We start from the raw sequence: 15,305 nt of genomic DNA on the forward strand, positions 1-15,305 counted from the left end.
TATTAAACACGTATCTCCCTCCCAGTCTTGCTCCTCCCCACATTCCCAGCTGTCTGATGGGAATAAACTGGTCGCTTGCCACAAAACTCTGTGACAGGGCATTCACAGCAGTGGTTTGTCCAGCCCTTCTCCTGTCAGGCAGCATTTTGCTGCTGCTGCTGCTTGAAGTGTGTGCCGGTTCCTGACCGGCTCTGGGTAAGACCCAAAGGGTCTGTCTTTCTGCAGCTGTCAAATGCTGGTGGATCTGGGGGAGCCAGTGCAGGCAGCAGGTCCTGAGAGCGCCTGAAACCAAACCAGGTGCTGCCACAACTGAGCCAGGCCGGGCTGGAAGTGCCCCCACTGCCCACCCTGGCCTGGGTGGTCCCCAAGATCTGGGTAAGTGATGTGACTGAAGCCCTGTGAACTGGGCCACCTGGCCTGGCAGCGTGGCAGCCCCTCTCCCAGCTCTGCCTTCCCGTCCTCGAGAGGCAGCAAGACACAAAAGCTTCTGCGCCGTGTTTACCAATTCATCTGTGTGTGCTTTCTGTTGGCCCCAGAGGAGCTCCAGCGTCTGTTCCTTGCTCACTGCTTTCCCTGCTCCCTCCACGGCAGGTGCAGAGCACGGGGCAGAGTCCACCCCTGCTCTCCAGGGTGTGAAGGGGTGTTCCAAAGCCAGGTAAGCCTTTCACCCCGCACACACCGTGACTTTTGCAGAACCACAGAATCACAGAATGGGTTGGGTTGGAAGGGATCTTAAAGCTCATCTCATTCCAACCCCACTGCCATGGGCAGGGACACCTTCCACTAGACCAGGTTGCTCCAACCTGGCCTTGGACACTTCCAGGGATGGGGCAGCCACAGCTTCTCTGGGCAACCTGTGCCAGGGCCTCCCCACCCTCCCAGGGAAGAATTTCTTCCTAATATCTAATCTAACCCTGCCCTGGCAGTGGGAAGCCATTCCCCCTTGTCCCATCACTCCGTGCCCTTATCCAGAGTCCCTCTCCAGCCCTCTCGGAGCCCATTTAGGCACTGAAAGGGGCTCTGAGGTCTCCCCGGAGCCTTCTCTTCTCCCAGCCAGTGTTCACAGCGGAGATGCTCCATCCCCCCAGAGCATCCCCGTGCCCTCCTCTGGGGGGATCTGGGAGCCGCCGAGGGCCGGGCCGTGCTGGCCGCGCCCCCCGCCGCTGCCCGCGCCCCCCGCCCCGCAGGCACCGCCCCCGCCCCGCCCGCCCGCTCCCCTTTGTGCGGCAGCCCCGCTCCGCGCTCCGCTCCGCTCCCCCGGCACCGCCCGGAGCCGCGGGGCCAGCCCGGCTCCGCACGGCCCCGCACGGCCAGCGCAGGTGGGTCCGGCCGTCGGGGGGCTTCGAGGGGCCGCTGGGGAGGGAGGGAGGGAGGGAGAGAGGGTGGGCGGGTGGGTGGGTGGGTGGTCGGTCGGTCGGTCGGTCTGGGTACTCGGGGTCCCCCTGGCAGCGCTGGGCTCGGCCGTGCCCGCTCGGGGGTCCCGTGTCCCGGTGCCGGAGTGCGGTACCGCGCCTCACCCCGCTCCTGCCGGGGAGGCGGCCGGGACCCCGCCCCGCTGCCCCCGGGGCATCGCCCCGCGCCCCGACCCGCCCGCATCCCGGCCCCGGCGGCTGCCATGGCAACGGCGGGTACCGCGGTTTCCCCTTATCCCACCGTTGCCTGGTTACCAGCCCCCCTCCCCGGTACTGGGGAGGATGCCCCGGTGGACCCCACCCGAGACCACCGTGGGTAGAGCTGGTTCACACCCAGTGCTCCCCAGGCTGGCTGGGCTCTGCAGAGCGGGGGGATCCCGGGGAGCGAGGGGGGAGGCCGGGGAGCGGGGGGATCCCTCCTTGGCAGCGCTCCGGCTCCCGTTGTTCAATATTGTAGTAACACCGCGCGTAAACAGCCAAGCGCCTTATCCCGGGAAGGCGTCTGGAGGAAGGGAAGAGCGTGTCTCTCAGGGTGTGTAATTAATGCTTCCAAAGAGACGGATTTTGGAGTCCATGTGGTGGAACTCGGATCTTGCAGGGATATTTCTGTGGGAGGGGAAGTGACAGGTGGTTTGTGTGGATGTGAATAAGCAGTGTGAAAGAGCAGCCTCTCGGGAAAAGCCGTGTGTGGATCAGGATGCAGCACCCATTTTGGCAAGCCCGCAGTGCTCCACGGTGCTGTTGGGTCCCGTTGGGATTTTCAGTCCCTGTGGGTGGTTTAAAGACAAGCCCAGAGAATCCTTGCCCGTGTGCAGCCGGACTGTGGTTCTGAGGCGGAGTGAGGTGGAACGTGTGAGGGAGAGATGCCAGCGTGAAGTGCTGTGGCTGCCGAGCCAGGCCACCTGTTAGAGCGTGTCTGGGACCTGCTGGAGAATATCCCATGCCAGGTGTGAGGCTAGCTGTGCCTTCCTCTCATCAGCCTAAGGTCTCCCTCTCACCTTGGAATTTTACCTGCCTGCTCACAGCGTACCCATTCAGGTAAAACATGGTGGAGAGTCACGGCTTTGCCAGGTGTTGAGGACAAGGCAGCAGGTCTGTGCCCAGCTGTGTTTGCCTTTCGGGCTCTATGTGTGTTTCCAAGGTGTAAAGAGGCTGCCAAGCTCCACAGCTGTCACCCAAGCACAGAGAGGCACCGCTGGCACTGGCAGTGTGGACGTGTCCTGCCCTGCCCTGCCCTGCCCTGCCTGTGGGGGCTGTGCCACCTGCCTGTCTCTCCATGCAGTGTGTGGCAGTGATGGTGGGGACTGGTGTCTGCCTCATGGCCGTGGCTGATGGTGACAGCAGGGGAGAGAACGGAGAAAATGTCTGCTCTGATGTGCTGCTGAGCGTGGCAGTGTGGTGGTACCAGCGCACACGAGAGCCTGGAACAGCTTCTCCCACACGCTGCTCTGTCAGTGTGTGCTGCTGATCCAGGTTTCTCTCGCCACCAGGACCTGCCAAGTAACCTCTGCTTTGCCTCACCTGTGTGATTGCCATGTGCTGATGCCCCGCTCAGCACGCAGAGCCTGGGCTTGTTCAGCCAGTGTGCAGCCAAATGAGGGCTGGGTGTGGTGGGAGGACGGGACAGTCCAGGCAGGTGCACAGCGGGGTTACAGCACCTGGTTATCTCCTAAGCAAATAAGGAGGGATCAGGAGCAGCAGATTCCTGCTGGGAGATGGTGGTGGTGGTGATGTTTACTGTCTCCTGGAGCCCAGGGCTGGGTTCCCTGGCCAGGCAGCCATTACCTCAGCAGTGCTTGCACTGGAGATTTTCCTCAGTGGAGGGTTGTCTTCGCTGCTTTGTGCCTGCCCCTGCTTGTTGGGACGTTGTCATGGTGGGCCAGGGACTGTGCCGAGTCAGACACGGCCAGGCAGCTTTGGCTGAGGCTCCTTGATGGGTTAGGGCCAATTCCATGAGGCTGGAAGAAGCCCTGCAAGTGCAATGCTGGGGTACAGGTGAGGGATGCAGCACAGGGTGTGCTTAGAGACACCCCAAACCCACAAGAGGCAATTAGATTGCAGTAAAGTTAGTTTTGTGTCTTCCATGCAGTCAGCCTCTGAATCAGCACCGGATTTGGGAAGTGCCGTCCATGTCGGAATGGCGAGGGCTGGAAATCTCTCCTTCTCTCTCATTTAGAAGCACGAGGCACAACAACAGGCACATTAATAACCAGATTGATGCTGACGTGAGATGGCAGAAGAGCACATCTATGCAGAGCTGGAAATGTCCATTCACACATGCACGCTCCTAAACGCCCCAGGCAGCGGAGCGCTGCTGTCACGGTCTGGGGGGCTTTGCACAGAAACCAGAGATTTTAACTAGGTCTGATCTTCAGGAGATGCCCCGAGGACTCCTGACGGAAGGCGGAGGCTGCCCGGCATTACGCGGTGATGGCTGAGACTTGACAGTGCAGATCCGTGCAAAACAACGAAAAGGAAAAGGGGACTGGAAGATCCAGCAGCGTTACAAATTCACCTGCCTTGCTCTGGCATGATTTGCTGTGCTGCAGAGAGCTGAGCCAGGCAGGAGAGGCCGGGTCTGTCTGCCCGGATTTGCCTCGCCCGGGCTCCACACACACACACACACACACACACACACACACAAACACACACCAAGCCAGCGGCATGGGAATTGCGAGGAGGGATTATCCAGAAGGAAGAGGCTGTGAGGAGGAGCTATGGCTGTGCTCTGCATGGAGGGAAGTGTGCTGGCTGTGCGCGTGGCAGGGCCGTGAATCACCCAGGGAGGCTCCTGACACCCGGCACAGCGTGGGATGGAGTGGGGAGGGTGGCCCTGGTGCTGCCACCAAGCCCTGCCCTTGTGCCCTGCCAGCTGTACTGGGCAGAGGGAACTGAGCCCCTGCAGCCTCACATCACAGGGCGGGTCCTCTGTGGCACTGGATTATTCCCTCAGCCCGCTCTCATCCACATCCTCACAGAAAACAGCAAACTCCAGGTATTCCCTCGCTCTCTGGCGCTGCTTCCTTCCCCTTGAGCCTCTCCCAAGTTCCAGATGCCTCCTTCTTGCTTTGCAGATAGGGATGGGGGATGGAAATATCTGGTTTCCCTCATAAAGCAGCAGTTTGAGTCGAGAGGAAAGGGAAGGGAGCTCCGGCCGCCGCTGCCCTGCTCCTGCACCGCTCCGCCTTCTCTCTGTGTTCAGCCAGCTCTCCAAGTTTTAACAGGAAAACCCCTTGTTTTGGTTCAAGTCGCAGGCGCTGCCACTCCCTGTGGTGTGCATGGATACGTGGCAGCTTGGGGTGGTGACTCCAAACTTTCTGTCACCGACTGGGAGAAAACAGGGAGATTTGGGTGGTGAGGAAGCAGCCGAGCTCGGCGCTGCCGCGGTCCCTCGGGCAGCCGCTGTTTCCCTCTCCTTTGTGCCAGGGTGCAGCTGGATCCTGCACGAGGGAAGGCAGGAGCAGGGAGAGAGGCAAACCCTTGGCAATGTTTGCTCTTCTCACTTTATTTCAGCTTCAGGAAGAAGTGGGTGGGCCAGCTTGGAGCAACCCAGAAAACCTGTGGCTGTTCGCAAAGCATATGCTCCCCTGGAGGAGAGCTGGGCTCGTTTGCACTCCAGAACGCTGTGTTTGCCTTTGGAGCAGGGACACTGCCAATCCTGGCGCTCGACTCGTGCGCAGATAAGTTTTTAGCGTGCGGAAGTGTGTGAATTCTAGGAATTGAGTTAGAAAAACAAAGAACATATGTGTGCTGCGTGCCTGGCTGGGCCAAACGGTGAACTCTGCCGTGCTACGTGCGGGAAGCCAAGAGCTGAGCAGAGGGTTGGAAACGGCGTGTGTGGCTGAGCAGGGCCCAGCCCCACGTGGAGGGGCTCAGGGCAGGGAGTAATGCAAAATTCCCCGAGTGGGATGCTCCAAGAACAGGCAAATAACAGCAAAATAAACAGTGAGTATCAGATGGATGGCTTGTTTAAAAAATAAAGGCATCATTAATGTTCTCCAGGAGCCAATTAATGCTGTTCATGTTGTGATAGCGTGAGCTGTATCACATCTCTTGTGCACACGCAGCACCCTCGTATGGGTAATGACTCTGATTTTGCGCTGGCAGACTCAGTGGAGAAGAGATAAAGGACGGGAGATAAAGGACGTGGGGAAATGTGCAGCTACAAGTTACTGTGCCACCAGCTGTGGGTTCTTTGTGTGTGTTTCTAAGACCTGGTAATTATCCCCGAATGATGTGCCTCAGCAAACGAGGGGGGTTGTCTGGGCCCAGGGAGCAATCCAGTGCAGCCCCACACTACACAATGGCAGCGGCAGCTGCAGGAGAGGGGGGTGAAACCCTCCAGTGTTCGGAAAAACACGTCGCCTTCGGAATGGCAAATCATGGAAGGGGAGGGAAGGACGGGAATTATCGTGAGATGCTGCTTGTTATGATGAATGAGGCAGGTTCTGGGAATGTGCTGGGGACAAGCTGGGGGCTGGGGGTGCATCCTCTGTGGGTGTGATGGGAACTGGCTCCTGAGGGCAGCACTGGGGACAGGCCATGGAGACAAATGCTGGTGGGGAGAGCAGTGGTGGGCTCTGCTGAGCCTGCTGTGTGCCTGCCAATCCTGGGAGCACGGAGCACAAACTGGGAGAAGGGGCTCTGGCAGGGTCTGGGGGACCTGGGTGCCCTGAGGAGCTGGCTTGGGGCAGCCGAGCTGCCTCCCCCGCCGCTGGCAGCTGGGGTGGGCTGGGATGGAGGTTGTGTGGGAATCAGGTCAGGCTGTGGAGGGGCTGAATAGCAGCGTGCGGGATCCACGTCCGTCAGCGAGCTGAATTCCTGCTCTGCCGAGGGCCCCTTCCTTATCGGCACCAGTCCAGCACAGCAGCTGCGGCAGCTCTGGAGCACTCGGTGCTATCGGTGCCTGCAGGGTGCCTGATAACCCAGTCCTCTCCCGTGCCAGCAGAGAGCCCTCTCCCTGCTCCTGACCATGTATGGCCACCCAGCCCCACCACCAGGGCACTCAGTGACTGCCTGGCACTACAGACATAAACAGGGACGGGCACGGGGAGCTGCAGGGGCCAGGGAGGCAGCACCCAGCCTGCACCCACAGTCCAGAGCCCCGGTGTGCTCCAGCAGCCCAGCCCTCTCCTTCTGGCACGAGGTGTCCCCCTCACACAGCCAGTGGGTCTGCAGTGCCCTGTGCCAGCTGGCAGCACAGAGAGCAGCTCCCCTGTCCCCTGCCTGTCCCCTTGGAGCTGGAGAAGGGGTGCTTGGAGTGGGTTACGGGCACCATGGGTGCTGGCAGTGCCTTCCCTCAGCAGAGCACTGGTGCCTGGTTGGTCCCAGCAGTGAGGGTGCCCACCCAGAATGGGTGCAGCAGTTTGGGACATGCACCCCTGGCTGAGCTGGCAGGAGTGTCACAGCCTGGCCACAGTGTTGTTACACCCAGGCTGACATCCCTGGGAGAAGGGTCTGTGCTCTGGCTGAGCATTCCCAGTGAAGGGACAGGGACAGGCTCAGCTGTGAGGGACACTGAGGTTATTTATGGTCTCTCCTTGCTGCTGCAGGTGAGTGCAGGGAGCCCGGAGGCTCGAGCTCATGTCCCACCAGGGCCACTGGCCTCATTGTAGGAGTGTGCTGTAATTGCTATGCTAATTGGGACAAATTAAAGTATGCTCTGGGTGAAGGGCACAGTATCGACCTTGATGAAGAGATCACAGCCCTGGTGCTGGCCCCATTGCCTGCAGAGCAAACTCTAAACTGTGCTGAAATCTATGCCAAATGCAGAGGTGGTTGAAAATATACCACAGAACCCCACAAAAAGTCTGTCTGTCCACTCAAACCCTTCCCCTCCTGCCTTCAAGCTGATGTGTCCCCATCAGCTTGGGCACAGTGATGACACCAGGCATTATGGCCAGACCTTGGGTGTTTCCCAGAGCCAGCCTGGCTCCTTTTCCCATGGCATGGGCTGGCCCTGCCTGCCCACACAGCCAGCCACGTGTGTCTTTAGTGCCCTTGTGCCCCCGGCCCTGTCATGGTGCCCTCCATGAGCCATCTGGGTGCTGACATGTGGTTCTCCCCTCTCTTGCAGCAGCCATGGAGGCAACACTCATCTTCCTCTGCTCCCTGCTGGTGCCAGTGGCTGTGGCAGATGGTAGGTACCAAGTTCTTCCTGGGAAAAGGCTGTGGGACCCAGGGGAACTGCTGTGCCATGGATCCAGGGGGTTGGGGCAGGAGCCTGTGCCAGCTGGGGGCTGTGGGTGGCTGCCAGGGCTCAGCCAGGGGCTCACTGACCTCACACCCCTTGTCTGCCCATTCCCAGTGGCCACCCAGGAGAAGGAGAAGGAGGAGGAGGACCCCTTTAACTATGGTGAGCACGGCTGTGTGTGGGATGGGTGTGCATGTGCCATGGGGAGCAAAAGAGCTGCTCCCTCCCCTGAACCCAGCAGGAATGAACCCCTGTGTCTCCTTCCCCAGATTACCAGAGCCTGAGGATCGGGGGGCTGGTGTTTGCCGTGGTCCTGTTCACCGTTGGCATTCTCCTTATACTCAGTAAGTTGGGGACCTGGCAGATGCTGGGCTGCCAGGCCAGGGCAGCAGGGGTTGTTCTGGTGGTGGGGGCACTGGGAAAGGCCACATCCCATTCCCACCCTGGCCACACTCACGGATTTCTCTTCCCTTGCAGGCAGGAGGTGCAGGTGCAGTTTCAACCAGAAACCCAGGTGAGTGAGGGCAGCCTGGTGGGGAACATCTCCTTGGAAAGCCACTCTGCTCCCAGGCTCCCTCCCACAGCTGGCAGAGTGGCTGCACCCTCTGAGTGTCCCTTTTGGGTGCCCAAATCTGGGGAATGCTCTGCTGCAGAGCTCCTGGGTGGCAGAGGAGCTCCTAGAGCACCTTCCCCAGTGTGTCCCTGTGCTGTTGGGCATCCCACTCCCAGGATGGGGTGCAGCTCCCAGCTGCTCTCACCGTGCTCCTCTCCTTGCAGGGCTCCAGGGGACGAGGAGGCTCAGGCAGAGACCCTGATCACCTCGAATGGTAAGGTCACTGTCCCCTGCTCTGTGTCACAGCCACCTGCCCACAGAGCTCCCAGTGCTGGGCAGGCTCTGCAAACCCCTTTGCTCTTCCCTTTGCAGCAACGGGGGCACAGAAGGCAGAGAACTGAACAGGAGCCATGCGGTGAGTCCCTGCCAGTCTGGGTGGTGGCACCAGGACGGGTGGGACAGCTGGGGCCGTGTGGGGGTTGTTCTGAGCAAACCAGGCTGCTGGGACTGGCAGCCCTGCATCCCCAGCGTGGTGTGGGGGCGAGCACTGGTAGGGCCCAGAGCAGGGAAACCCGCAGTGCTGGTGGGTGTCCTCAGGCAGCCCAGCAGGAAAAGGAAGCATCTGTCCGGATTTTCCCTTGTGTTACACTTCCTTTTCTTGTGCTTCCCCACCCCAAAGTGGTTTTGGTTTTAGGGTGTTTGGAGAGCCGGGTGGGGGTCCCTCAGGGTGTCTCGCCCCGTGAATGCAGTCAGAGCTCCCCGAGCTCCCTGGATGTGCCCCCGTTTGGAGAGGGGGAAGCCTGGAGCCCGTGCTGGCAGTTTGAGAGCCAAGCAGGGAAAGGCGTCGGTGCTGCTCCCAGCCTGACTCACTGCTCTCCTGCCCACGCAGACCCAGAGACCCGAGGAGAGACGCTCGGATCGCAGACGCCCGCGGCCTGCGAGGAAACTGAAATCACAGCAGCAGGTCCCTCTCAGGAGGCACAAAGCTGCCGTGTCTGTGTTACCCTCTGTACTCCAGCACCGGTTCTGTTTCCTAACCCGACTAAACTCCGCTCACCGCCCTCTCTGCCTCCCGTGGTGTGTAATGTTGCTGTGAGATGATCATTACCTCTAGGGCTAGTTGTTGCTGATGTTGTAATCGTGACTTTCTCTTCACCTTTCTCGTGCTGTGCGTGTGATTCGGGCTCTGTAGGACTGGCAGGCGCTGCCCTTTGGGCTGCCCTCCAAGCCTGGGAACAGGGGCTGTGTGGGGCAGGGAGCGTGGGCTGTGGGGCAGGGACACCCTGTCCCCCAGCCCAGAGCCCACATGCTGGTGGTTCCCCTGTTGGTTCTGGGCAGGGCTTGGGTACCTGCAGCCCCAGGGACCTGCTCAGTGTCGCTGTTTCAGCAATAACCCCCTGCACGCCCCCAGGCCAAAGGCAGCTGTGGCAGGGGGTGAGTCGGGCAGGGACATCCCATGGCTTGGCTCCCCTTGCTGGGAGCACTGGGGGGCTGGATTCGAGGCTGAAGGGAGCTCTGCTGTCTCACCTGCTTGGCACATCCCATTCCTGTCCCTGGCTAAACCCGTGGGATGCTGCTTTAAGAGTGAGGAAAGGCTGTGGTGGCAGAGAAGCCCGTGAGGTTCCCAGCACGGTGACACTGTGAAAGAGGGCGGCTGCACAGCGGTGCCCCCGCTAACCAGCACAAACCAGCTCCTCGCCAGCACTCTGCCCATGGACAGAGCTGGGCTGGGTACACAGTCCGAGGGCTACAGAGAAACAAAATCCTGTCTGTGCTTGTCTCCGACAGGGAAGGGGCAGCTCCCTGCCCCTCCTGCTGCCTTGTCGTAGCCTGTGCCACCCCTGTCAGTGCTGAGTGTTGTCTTGTGGTGGTTCTGTGTCACTCCCAGTGCCAGCTGCCCCTTCCCCCGTGGAGCAGCAGCAAGAGGTGGTCTTGCACACCTGAGCTTGCACTGTGGCAATGTGCTGAGTCCACAGTCCCTCGTCACCTTGTGTTTGCTCATGGGTCAGAGGCAAAACTGTGGGTTTTGGCCTTTCCCCAAGGCCATGGACAGGCAAAGCCTTGGCTGGAGCTGGGCACTGCCAGCTTGGGTGTGGGGCACTTTCCTGGGCAGCAGCAGGGCATCACCAGCGCTGCACTGAAACACCTCAGGGTGCCATCCCCACACCAGGAAAGGGGTCTTGTCCTCCAGGGTGGTTTTGAGAGGGGGTTTCTGCTGTGCCCAGCCCACTGTGGTGGCCCTGCCTTCAGGGTGGGCTGTGTGCCTGGTGTGCCTTGGTGGCACCGGGAAGCTCTGTCCCATCTGTGCCAGGCAGAGGGAGCGTGTCTCCAGTACTGTGTCCCTTCCCCAGTACTGTGTCCCTTCCCTCCCTCCTGGCCTGTCAGAGATCTCCCAGGCAGAGCATACCCCCCGGCCCGGCCCCTGAGTGCCAGTGGTGTGTGTCCCTCGGAGTGCCTGTGCTGTCCATAGTGTGCCGTCGGTGTTAACACGAAACAAAGAGACCCCTGTGGTGTGTAAAATGGCCAAACCCTGACTGTTGTAAAATAAACTGAGCTATTGTGTTTCCTTTTAAATAGGCGAGTGTGCTGCTGTGCTGGAGGGGCTGGTGTGCTCTGTGCTGTGACCTAAGGGGAAAGGAATAAAATATCGTTTCTGTTGGTGCCTGGCTGCATCATCTCGAGGGCCGTGGCGTTCCCAGGGCAGCCTGGCTGGGCGAGGCTCCGGCAGCTCCCACGCTGGGGAGAGAGGGGCAGGGGCAGCGCCCTGGGCAGCACAGACGGGCTTTGTGCGGGCAGAGCCCCCTCCCTGCGCTCTCCCTTCTGCAGCCAGGAGCATTTCAGCGAGAGCCAGAGCCTGTGTGAAGGGAGCGTGGGCACAGAGACTCCTTGTCCCTCAGCTTTTTGGGAGCTGCCGTGTTGGGCTGCTGCCGCGCCCGATCCGGGGGATGCCGAGTGCTGCCAGGGCACTGTGACAGCAGTGCCACCACAATGGCCCCACACAGCACCCTCCAGGGCTTGGCTTCACCCCGTGGCGCCAGAGCTGGGCTGCTGTGGGCTCCGGGTGCCTGCACTCCTTGGCCATGCCAAGGGGAGCCTCCTTTGGGGGCAGCTCCCCCCGGCACTAATCGGCTTGGGCGCGTGACTCGCGCCCGCTGATTGCGAGATTAGAGCAAACTGGATTGCACAGCCCTCCTGGCAGCCGGCCTGGCTGGGCCCGGGGCTGGCACCACCCCGGGGAGCACAGCATCCTGGTACCCCACTGCCAGCGGGGATGCACCACGGACATCGCTGTGCCAGGACCCCCGGGATAGCTCGGGCTGGGAGGTGCTGCCCCGGCTGTGGGACACCCGCAGTGCCAGGCTGGGAGGGCGGGGTGTGCTGCCTGCTTCTCTCTAGCCAAAGGCAGCCTCAGCCTGTATCCCAGCCCATCCCTCGGGATCGCCGCCACTGCGGGAGGTGAAGCCCAGTTGGGCTGGTGCTGGGAAAGTGAGGGAGGGCTGGGACAGGGACACCCACGGCTTGGGGTGCCCAGCCCTCCCCGCCGGCTGGCACGGTGGGTTCTGCCCTGCCCTGCCCTCCCCTCCTTCCCAAAGGCGGGCGGGAGGGAGCCCTGTGCCTCCCCTCGTGACTGCGATAAACATTACACCGAGGCCATTAATGTTTAATGAGGTTTGTCTCCCAATTAATGCGCTTTCCTGTGGGTGCCCCACTCCCAGAGTGAGGCGCCCGCCGGACGACACGCCGAGGCGATGGGTGACGGTAAGAGCAGGCACCTTCACAGGGGCATCTCGGTGCGAGGAGCAGGGCTGCTCCCTCCTGTACGGGGGAAACTCTCACCAGAGATTTGGGGGGAGACGTGGGGATGGATGCTCAGAGCTCCGCAGCCCGCTGGCGCGTCGGTGCCAGCTGGCGTTTGGCTTCTTGGGGTGATTTCTCCTTCCAAGCGGCTCCCGGCAGAGGGCTGAGCAGTCAGGTAAGGTGGCTGGAGAGGTGACACGCAGCTGTCAGAGGGACGAGCCTGCAGGCTTGGAGGGGCACTGCCGGGGTGCACCCTGGAGTGAGGGGTGAGCCCGCAGGGCTGCTCAGTTCTGCGTGCCAAGGGAGCAGAGCCACCGAGTCCTGCGGCAGCGGCGCTTCCCGAGGGCACTGGAGCCGGGCCCGTCTGCAGCTTCACCTGGAGCTTGAGAACTCCTGTGCATCCTGCGAACGCAGCCTGCAAGTGCATCCCATGAATTCACCGTGGGTGTTAAACTTCCTGGGATGAAACGCAGGAGTTTGGGAAATATTTGCTGGCTGGGCTGGACACTGAGGAAGTCACAGCGCTCTCGCTTGCATCCCGCATTGCTGGTCTCTCCCACCTCCATGCCACGAGCCCAGCGCCCAGGACCTGGCTCTCACTGGGATTTCTCCTCTTTTCCAGAGCAAGCACCTGAGCAGGGCCTGGACAGGTTCAGCTACGGTGAGTGTGTGCCCTGGGCAGCCCGGGGGCTGCGGGCAGGGGGATGGGCAGCCCCCTCCCATGCTGCCCTGCACTGTGGGCTCAGCCCCACACCCTGCCTGGGCTGACACCCCTTGGCTCTCGTGCTCCCCAGACTATGACACCATCCGCAATGGGGGGCTGATCTTCGCCGTTGTGGCTTTTGTGATCGGGCTCCTCATCATCCTCAGTAAGTGCCTGGGTGGGCTGGACACCCCCTCAGCTCTGTTCCCTGCATGTGCCCCATGATCCTCTCACCTCCCTGCTCTTGGCTGGGTGTGGGGCTGGGGGCCACCAACCCTGCCCCACAGCACCAGGGGTGGGCACAGCCCGCCCCAGTGCTGCCTGGGAACTTTCCATCCAGGCACTCTCCCAACAGAGAGCGAGTTGGGAAGGAGACCACGTAAATATTTAGTGTTTCCCTGCCAGCACCAAGGCTTCAGAGGGAAGGTCACTCATTAAAAATAGCAGAGAAAACTCTGACATTTCCAGAGCGAGAAACCAGCCTTCCCAGAGCCCTTGGATCTCAGCAGCCCCCAGAGTGACCCAGTGCTGGGTGTGCAGGGCACCCTGTGACCCTGCCTGGGTGTTCTGGCCCTGTTCCATACCTGCACTGCTCCGTGGGGCTGGGGTGGCTGCAGCATCGGGGCTGGTGCAGGAACACTGCCCAGTAGAAAACCAACAGCATTTGCAATCATGGGACAGCTTAGAAGACAAACAGACTTCCAAGTGGGTGTTCGTGACTGGGCAGTGCCAGGGCTTGCAGAGGTGAGACTGGGCAGGGGGAGGCTCAGCCCCAGGGACCTCAGTCTCTCCTCTTGCCCCCAGGCCAGCGGTTCCACTGCGGAGGGAAGAAGAAGCCGAGGTGGGTGTTGTGCGGTTTCCAGGCAGCCTCATCTCTCCTCACTGGCCCAGGCCTGACAGGGGGGATCTTGGTTTGTGCTCCCCCTGCCGTCTCAGCGGCGTTGCCTGGTGTAACACATCTCCCTTTGCTGTTTGCTCCACAGACAAGGGAACGAGGAGAACCTGTAGGTGCAGGTAGGCTGCAGGAGGAGGCTCCAGCTGGCAGCCAGGCTCCCTGTGCAGGGAGGGATGCTTCGGGGTGCTTGTACTTCAGGGAAGTACCTACAGGGGGGTTTTCTTGGGACACGCTGGCCATGTAACCCTCCCTCTCTCTGCTTTCAGAGCTGCTGTGCCACCATGGAAGCAGAGCTCCATCCAAATCCTTGCCAAAGGCCACCCCTTCTCCTGCTCCAATGGATCCACTGCCCTGCAAGGCCAAAATGCAAATTACCCTCGTGCTTCTTCTCCCTCTCTTTGACCCAGCGAGAGTTTCTTGGCTAATAAAGTTCAAGCTCAGAGAGGTTAAACTCTGTACCCAAAGGCGTTTGAATTGCCCACTCTCCTGGCCCAGAGCCAAAAGAACTTTTCTGCCCTGCAGGCATCTTCCACCCCAGACCCGGGAAAGGTTCCTGCCGCCCCTCCCCTCCGGCATGGAACAGGCGGCTGGCTCCACCCTGGCTTTGCTCCGGATGTTTCTTCTCCCGGAGGCGGATTCCTGGGTCCTGCAGCACTTGCCTTTCCCTTGGGATGCTCGGGCAGCGGCTGGCAGTGCGGGCACGTGTGGGGCAGTTTGTGTGCTTGTGTCTGGCTGGGATGGAGTTAATTCCCCCCATTTCAGCCCTCGTGGTGCTGGGCTGCGTGTTGGGAGCTGGGAAGATGTTGGTAACACACCAGTTTTGGCTCCTGCTGCTCCCACAGCATCAGTGCTGTCTCTCCAACATCTCCCCCACCAGCAGTCTGGGGGTGGGCAGGATCCCGGAGGGGGAACCGCCAGGACAGCCCCAAACTGACCGAAGGGATATTCCAGCCCATGTGACATCTGCTCAGGTATAAAAGGTAAGGGAAAGGTGGAGAAAGGTTTTTTTTTTTATGATTTACAACCTTTGCCTTCAGGAGCAACCTCTGCTTCCCGGGAAGGGGCTGGACATTGCCTGTGGATAGGAAGTAGAGAATACGATCTTTTCGTTTCTTGTTTTCCCCCTTTTCTTTTGTGCACACACCCTTTGCTTTCGATTTCTAAACTGCCTGTGTCTTGACTCACAAGTTTGGGGGATTTCCCCTCCTTTTTTCTCCCTCCCTGTCCTGCTGAGGGGGGGAGTGATGGAGTAGCTCAGTGGGCAACTGGGGGTCCAGCCAAGGTCAGCCCAACACAGCATTACAGAGCTTGATCCAGGCGTCCTTCTCGGTCAGGAGCAGGGCTGGGATGGAGCACGGAGCTGTGTGAGAGCTCACGGCCTCTCTCAGCTCCGGATACAGACAGAAACGCCTCTTTCAAGAAAAAAAAAAAAAGGCGCAAAACTCTCCCGCAATTGGGCGGTGAGTGAGGAGGGAGGTTCGCTCCGTGTGCGCTGAGCGGACCGACACAGACCCCTAGTGACCGGAGGGCAGGGCTGCCTGTCCCCCACTACTGCCCCCACCCTGCCCCAGCACCTTCACCCCTTCCCCTGCAGCTCTGGGGCCGAGGGTGCCAAGGGCCACCCCAAACAGGCAGAGAAAGAGAGATTCAGGGACAGGAGCAGTGGAGAACTCACTCAGGATGCCAGAGGGTGCTTGGTCAGGGAACACTTTGGGTGAGAACACCGAGCTTCCCACCCTCACCTGAAGCCA

At 60.6% G+C, this 15,305-nt stretch overlaps 2 protein-coding genes across 6 annotated transcripts; both read left to right on the plus strand.

Annotated features, from left to right (window-relative positions):
• The first annotated feature begins 1,212 nt into the window (after nucleotides 1-1,212).
• FXYD6 (FXYD domain containing ion transport regulator 6) lies at nucleotides 1,213-10,732 on the plus strand. 4 transcript variants are annotated; one of them, XM_027737005.2, is made up of 8 exons: nucleotides 1,213-1,319; nucleotides 7,489-7,551; nucleotides 7,720-7,767; nucleotides 7,875-7,949; nucleotides 8,083-8,119; nucleotides 8,383-8,432; nucleotides 8,531-8,573; nucleotides 9,048-10,732. In XM_027737005.2, exons 2-7 carry the CDS (start codon nucleotides 7,494-7,496, stop codon nucleotides 8,557-8,559), a joined length of 297 nt encoding a protein of 98 aa, XP_027592806.1. In that variant the 5' UTR covers nucleotides 1,213-1,319; nucleotides 7,489-7,493; the 3' UTR covers nucleotides 8,560-8,573; nucleotides 9,048-10,732. The 4 variants fall into 4 exon arrangements, with proteins under 4 accessions (XP_027592806.1, XP_039242439.1, XP_027592805.1 ...); XM_039386505.1 differs by having other exon boundaries at nucleotides 1,217-1,319; nucleotides 7,492-7,551; XM_027737004.2 differs by lacking the exon at nucleotides 1,213-1,319 and adding an exon at nucleotides 4,926-5,357.
• A 449-nt stretch (nucleotides 10,733-11,181) lies between these two features.
• Nucleotides 11,182-14,005, plus strand: FXYD2 (FXYD domain containing ion transport regulator 2). 2 transcript variants are annotated; one of them, XM_027737007.2, is made up of 6 exons: nucleotides 11,192-11,917; nucleotides 12,579-12,617; nucleotides 12,751-12,825; nucleotides 13,464-13,500; nucleotides 13,643-13,673; nucleotides 13,821-14,005. In XM_027737007.2, the coding sequence occupies exons 1-5, from the start codon at nucleotides 11,908-11,910 to the stop codon at nucleotides 13,665-13,667; spliced, it is 186 nt and encodes a 61-aa protein (XP_027592808.1). In that variant the 5' UTR covers nucleotides 11,192-11,907; the 3' UTR covers nucleotides 13,668-13,673; nucleotides 13,821-14,005. The 2 variants fall into 2 exon arrangements, with proteins under 2 accessions (XP_039242440.1, XP_027592808.1); XM_039386506.1 differs by having other exon boundaries at nucleotides 11,182-12,617.
• Nucleotides 14,006-15,305: the final 1,300 nt, after the last annotated feature.

Source organism: Pipra filicauda, unplaced genomic scaffold (assembly GCF_003945595.2).
Source record: "Pipra filicauda isolate LSUMZ 115617 unplaced genomic scaffold, ASM394559v2 scaffold488_size445888_pilon, whole genome shotgun sequence".
In the NCBI taxonomy this organism is placed as follows: domain Eukaryota; kingdom Metazoa; phylum Chordata; class Aves; order Passeriformes; family Pipridae; genus Pipra; species Pipra filicauda.

What these genes read in the sequence shown, in the direction of transcription:
- FXYD6 (XM_027737004.2), top strand. Translation starts at nt 5,300, where the DNA reads ATGCAAAATTCCCCGAGTGGGATGCTCCAAGAACAGGCAAATAACAGC. An exon ending in GGAGGACCCCTTTAACTATG is followed by an intron (nt 7,768 to 7,874) that starts GTGAGCACGGCT and finishes CTCCTTCCCCAG; the next exon opens with ATTACCAGAGCCTGAGGATC. An exon ending in AGTTTCAACCAGAAACCCAG is followed by an intron (nt 8,120 to 8,382) that starts GTGAGTGAGGGC and finishes CTCTCCTTGCAG; the next exon opens with GGCTCCAGGGGACGAGGAGG.
- FXYD2 (XM_039386506.1), top strand. Translation starts at nt 12,419, where the DNA reads ATGAAACGCAGGAGTTTGGGAAATATTTGCTGGCTGGGCTGGACACTG. An exon ending in CGGGCTCCTCATCATCCTCA is followed by an intron (nt 12,826 to 13,463) that starts GTAAGTGCCTGG and finishes TCTTGCCCCCAG; the next exon opens with GCCAGCGGTTCCACTGCGGA. An exon ending in GGAGGGAAGAAGAAGCCGAG is followed by an intron (nt 13,501 to 13,642) that starts GTGGGTGTTGTG and finishes TTTGCTCCACAG; the next exon opens with ACAAGGGAACGAGGAGAACC.